The sequence below is a fragment of the Mercenaria mercenaria genome, chromosome 2 (genome assembly GCF_021730395.1).
Source record: "Mercenaria mercenaria strain notata chromosome 2, MADL_Memer_1, whole genome shotgun sequence".
In the NCBI taxonomy this organism is placed as follows: domain Eukaryota; kingdom Metazoa; phylum Mollusca; class Bivalvia; order Venerida; family Veneridae; genus Mercenaria; species Mercenaria mercenaria.
The window spans coordinates 117,284,754-117,290,740 of record NC_069362.1 but is presented as its reverse complement, the minus strand read 5'-3'; the positions used below and the strand labels follow the sequence as shown (position 1 = coordinate 117,290,740).

Here is a 5,987-nt window from a genome sequence, read left to right as displayed (position 1 = left end):
AACATTAAGCTAGCTGAATAGAGTAACATGGCTTTGTCCAAGATACAATGTAGCACTGGCCGCTAGCTAAATTGGGTTACATGGCTTTGTCCAAGACACAATGTAGCACTGGCCGCTAGCTGAATTGGGTTACATGATTTTGTCCAAGACACAATGTAGCACTGGCCGCTATCTGAATAGGATTACATGGCTTTGTTCAAGATACAATGCATATTTGGGCGCTGTCAATTCAAGAAATTAAAGGTGAAGAGTACTAAGATGTGATCGGCAAACAAACCGGTAGAATGTGTGAAACACAGATGGTGAATAAAGTTCGAACGTAATATCGCATAAATCAGATCTCAAGAAAATATAGAAATGTATAAACTTCTGTATTAATCGCTTTTTTTATTTATAATTGTGCTACAGTACTCATATGTGTTAAGAACCTATGGTCTGATGCATTGCCTGTCGTTTGTAAAATTAAAACAACAGAAAATATAAATGGGAGTAAATTTCTATTTTTTGTTCATGTTTTTCATGCCCACTTTGTTATACCACACTGTTTAAAAATATCAAGAACTACCAGTAAAACGGGTTTTCTAGATGTTGACATTTGATTTTCACTTTGACCTTGATATTTGGCAGACTCCTACTTTTTCTGATTTAAGACAAGCATACTATAGTGGACGCAACTTGACCCCGATGGTTGACCTTTGAATTATAATACCTAATGAGGCACAACCTATTATTGAAAAGGAGTGTACATGTACGTTAAACACGAGCTGCACGAAAAAAGGAAATATAAATTGATGTATATATAAAATTAGTGTATTTGAAAGTTATTATATGATCAAATGTAAGAATATATACTTTGATACTGCAATGTATACACCTTCTTCAATATAAATAACATGGCTACCCTAAGCACCCTGATTTACTAGAATAATAATAGATATGAATAATTAGCTTAAGATCAACCATCACGGTCAAGTTGCGACGACTATACTATCAGTACAGAGTTTATTTGGAAATGATAGCTTTACAGTAATGATTTGAAAGATAAGATATGCTATAAAATAAAGCAGGTCACAATTAAAGAAACATACTGAATATATATTTGGTCGGATAAGGCAACAATAAATTCTTCCGAGGATGAAAACTTTGTTCTTCGTTTGTTTTGGAATCTGCGGTAAATACAATTAAATCTTTCAATATGACACAATCCTTTTTATGTTTTACCAAATATAATAAATAATTATAACTTTTTCGGTTACGTTGGCGGTTTCGTTTTTGGGAATGAGCGAATGTGAGCATTTGATATTGATACGAGTGTCCACCAATTTCAGTTGCTGCGGTTGCCGCGGAGTACTGCGCCACCAGCTCTGACTGTCATTTGGAAAGCTGTCCACATGGATACGTGTTGAAATGTTTGTCAGACAATGTTTGCTCATGTGAACTGTCAGGTAAACAAATTTCAAATTCGGGCAAGGTTTATTGTAAAAGAGACCACAAAATATTGAAGCATCATACACTGGTCTTTTATTTTCAGATCATAATTTCTAACATTTTTCATCCGGAAGGGGTGCTCAATTTTATGTGCATTTTCCACCAGTACTAAACGTATATATTGACGGTCTGACATCCTATCCATTGTGCTTGGATTCAAGCACGAACTTGTTTACCCCAAGTAACTGACAATTTCCCCAACCAGAGGTGGGAGTCATTTGATCTTGATCATACTGTATTCTTTCAATGGTCTTGAAGACCAAACTCCGTACTTCGTGCGCGTGCGTGCATAAGAGGGAGAGAGAGTTGACATGTTGTCGTCCTCCGAATAATCTTGAAAACTGTAGAATGGGAGAGTGAATGTGCGTATGTTTGTTAGTAGATAGGGGTATTAAAAAGGTAACGTTTTTCGTTTTTCTTCTTACTAAATGTGAATTTTCCTCTTTTAAAGAGATTTCTAACAGAGAGTGCCAGTCAAATACTATGTTCAGGCAACATGATATTATATTTCCTTTTAAGATCCTTATATTTGATAAGAAGGCAAAATATCATATGTAGAATGCCTCATGGACTTTCGGACCGAAACCTGCAATATTCTATACATTTCCTTCGAATTTCTGCTAAATCCTCCTCTGATGTTTGTTGATAGCTCAGAAGTAACTTTAACAATGTCTGTGACTTAAAACGTTTCAACAGAATTCTAACGATTGCAGGAGAGTGCCAAACATCTGACGATTGCCACCTTAAGCACGGTCGTTGTGAAAACAACGACAAACACTGGTACTGTAATCTTGGCAAGTAAGATATTTGTGTGTTTGTTTTGTTGGGTTTAACATTGCACCGACACAATTTTAGGTTACATATGACGACTTTCTAGCTTTGACGGTGGAGGAAGACACCAGACGCCCCTCCGTGGGAGACTTCAACTGGATGATTTCATTATTTTTTTTTGTTATCATTTTACATTTGTAAATCACTTTTATAAATTTCGATAAATAATATATAAGTCATAATTAGTTGTTAGTTCAGAACATTGTATACAGTATCACAGCGTATGACCAACATACGTTGCGTATTGATATACCACTGCAAGACTTCGGCGCGGATGACCGAATATAGCCTTGGTGTCTGCTTTATTAATACATAAATTTCAGAATGTGTTTGTCAAAATCTCTACAGAACTTTATAATGCCTGATTTTTATGCGACCCGATGACTACATAACATGCGATACATTTGTTTTAAACATGACTTTCTTCCGACTTAAACGTCCGAATGACAATAATTATGTCCGTGGACGTCCCCTAGATGTCTAACTACATTTTAATTTTTAGAAAGTTATTTGACTGTTTGCGAGAATATTTAGCAAGCAAATTCAATCACCAAAGATAAAAAAGCGACTGCGCCAGTTATGGGTACCGATGGTTATTTAAGAAAAATGTGAAAAACTGACTAAAGTACACACTTGCAGACTGCAATTTACAACGATACGTTTGTTTTGTATTCCACTATAACATGGGAGCGAACGTCTACGTTCATTTTGAACAGCCCTCTATGTGTTTACCTAGAACCGAAATGTCTACATAAACGGGACCATTCACGCGCTGAACAATATCAGAAAAAAAGCTTAATCAGAAACTGACCTTGAAATCTTCAAAAGGTCAAATAATCAGAAGTCGTGCTCGGCATACAACCCGACGAGAATACTACTATCACCGATTCCGTCAATTCTTCCCATAAAAATGGAATAAGAGATAAGTCAATTACATTCTTTAGATACTTATATCTTATTCAGATGTTGCTGTGGCGAGCCTTGCCCCCACGCCGGAGACCGCGTCACGTGTTCCAGCCCTGATGATTGCGCCAGGGCTTTCTACAAATGTACAAACAACGACAAACACTGGCACTGCACAGACAATCACTGTCACTGTGGAAGCCGTCACGGAAGCATTCACAGCTAAGGTTTATATGCAGCACTGATACTATTTCGTCTACGGGGGCTGATCCAAAATTTGCAGTGACTCCATTGTGTCTCTGAATATAAGAAGATTTGCATAACAGAAGCCTTACTAGCTTTACCAAAGTTCAGAAATATGATTTGATGTAACAGAAAATCACATCTGTATAAGACATATAATAAAGTTTGCCTTTATCCTAAAATACGAACTGAAGCGCAAAATCTTCCCCAAGTCCTTGTCGATTAGTTCCGGTATAGTAGCGATGTCAATATTATATGGCGGCTGGAATTTGATTCATCAAATAAGAAGGAAAATGCATCATGTGTGAAACGTTTAAATATACTTTAGCCGGTAAAGTATGTTAGGGCCCAATATCAGAATGTCATCAGGTTATTTGATTAAATTAAAAGTTGCATTGATTTCTGCTAACAATTGATTGAACGGAACGGTTCTGAAATAACCACAGACTGTCATAATCACGTGGGTTTTATTGTCTTATTATTTTCAGATAATCAAGATGAGACTACACGAGAAATTACGAGAAAGTCTGAGATACGCTATTTTATTGAAAATAAACTCAACTGAAATCGATACTTCTGTCGTTGTTGTTTTAGTTATTGTCGTTAAGGTATCCGATATGCCGAAATTATTTCTTCATGTCAAACTTTGGAAGAAATTCAATGAAAAATAGGCGATGCACAACAAGGCTAATAGGCTAGGTCTTTGAAAATCTAGCTGTTTCCCAAGCACACTGTAAAACTGCAGATGCAATCTGATTATGTGAAAACGAGAAAGAACACGGGTGGGAAACGCGCAACCAAATTCCCGCCGGGAATAACCTTAAATGGTGGCGCGACTTTCCGGTGCTTGCGTTGCGGTAAAACACGAAATTGAGAAATGTGAAGTCATATATGTGCTACCGTATGAGACAAGAATATTTTTTCATCTCGAAAAAAGGAAAAGTGCTATTTCGACACAAATATGATGATATATCGTATATAAAAAATATCTGGGTTGTAATTTAATGATTCGGCTACTAATTACCACCAAAACTCTGGCGACACGAATGTGAAAAAAGGTATTAAATCAACAAAAATGGAAGTTTCTGACCCATATACCGAATCTGAGACATCCTGATGCTTTTTATATAACCAACTGTTATCTAGTAACAATATCAAAGTATTTGCTTCAAATCCTGCTTACACGGGACATAATGACAAAAAAATCATCGGGAATGGGGTTGCGCATCGGGATGGAGTTGCTCGTAACATCATAATTATATAATTATACGCGCAACTCCTTACCAGGGCGCAACCCTATTCCCGATTGTTATTTTTGCCAGTCCTTTTCCCCCTAAAGCACCATTTCGTCAAGTGTAAAGTAATATTCATGACTGTTAAAGACACGTGTTTGATCATTACACGGCACGTTCCAGAAAGAAGGCACAAGTTAGAAATTTGCTTTTTAAATGATTCCAAACTTTTCTGACAGACCGAGCCAGCAGAGTTTTCATGATATCAGGGCTGATTCTTAAATTAATAATTTCGCACTTCAAACATATGATCTTTATTCATTTTTGTGTCGAATAGCATTTTGCTTTTTTTCGAAAACACTCATAAATGTGTCATTATTTACAAAAACAAAAACCCACCTACCTCGATTTTGTATATATTGATGCGCAACACCAGCACCGGAAGTCGCGCAACCCATTTTAAGCGTATTCCCAATGGGAATAGGATTGCGCGTTTACCACCCGTGAATAAGTGACATGGCATTAAATATTAAAAGGTAAGGGTAGATTCGTTTCCCAGAAGCACAAAGCACAGCAGACATAGCCAGAGCCATACATTGCAAAGCCCGCCGCAAATAATAGAAACTGTAGTGGAAAAATACTGCACAAGTATATTTTAATTATAATTATGCCAGATATGAAAATCGGGATGGGGATGGGTTAAAAAACAAGCCTGAATATTCAATAGAGAAAGCCGCATTCCAAAAACGCATCCTCCCTAGAACACAAACCTCAGCAGTGTAAGCCATGACAAAACACACACAAGCACGCACACACGTACGCACGCACGCGCGTGCACATAGACGAAACGAAACTGACAAGTAGGATCAAAAAAACAAACAAAGATACACAATGGGACACCATTCAGGGAGGCCGCTGTGGCAAAATCACCAAATGAGAGCTCGAACCTGTATATGATGGCTACCTAACCGTTCACTCATAGTAAAAAGGGGAGGGTGTGGAGGTGGGAGAAGGGAAAGACACTAACGCTACCAATACACAAGACGGTGTGTGTATATATATAACACGATAGATCTACCGACAAAAAATTAGTTGAAAAAGGGACACCGCCTGGGAACGATCGGTAACCTATTTTAAAAAATGGACATACATGTCCTGCCTTGCACTTAACCTATTTTCAACAAGGTGAATAGGAGAAAGGCTCCAAATATTAGTGACAAAATACCAGATTATATGTAGTCAAAAATATAAATAAGGTCAGTCTGAGGTATCAGTGAACAACTTGTATGA

At 37.2% G+C, this 5,987-nt stretch overlaps 1 protein-coding gene across 1 annotated transcript; it reads left to right on the top strand.

Annotated features, from left to right (window-relative positions):
• Positions 1-1,024: 1,024 nt before the first annotated feature.
• Positions 1,025-5,487, top strand: LOC123562500 (uncharacterized). Its single transcript, XM_053528072.1, has 6 exons — positions 1,025-1,171; positions 1,329-1,445; positions 2,202-2,286; positions 3,283-3,449; positions 3,954-4,073; positions 5,425-5,487. Exons 2-6 carry the CDS (start codon positions 1,422-1,424, stop codon positions 5,485-5,487), a joined length of 459 nt encoding a protein of 152 aa, XP_053384047.1. The 5' UTR covers positions 1,025-1,171; positions 1,329-1,421.
• The last annotated feature ends 500 nt before the right edge of the window (positions 5,488-5,987 follow it).

Bases quoted from the DNA above. Each gene is read 5' to 3' on its own strand.
- LOC123562500 (XM_053528072.1), top strand. From the start codon at position 1,422: ATGTTTGCTCATGTGAACTGTCAG. The intron at 1,446-2,201 runs GTAAACAAATTT...TAACGATTGCAG, and splicing joins TTGCTCATGTGAACTGTCAG to GAGAGTGCCAAACATCTGAC. The intron at 4,074-5,424 runs GTATCCGATATG...AATATTCAATAG, and splicing joins TTTTAGTTATTGTCGTTAAG to AGAAAGCCGCATTCCAAAAA.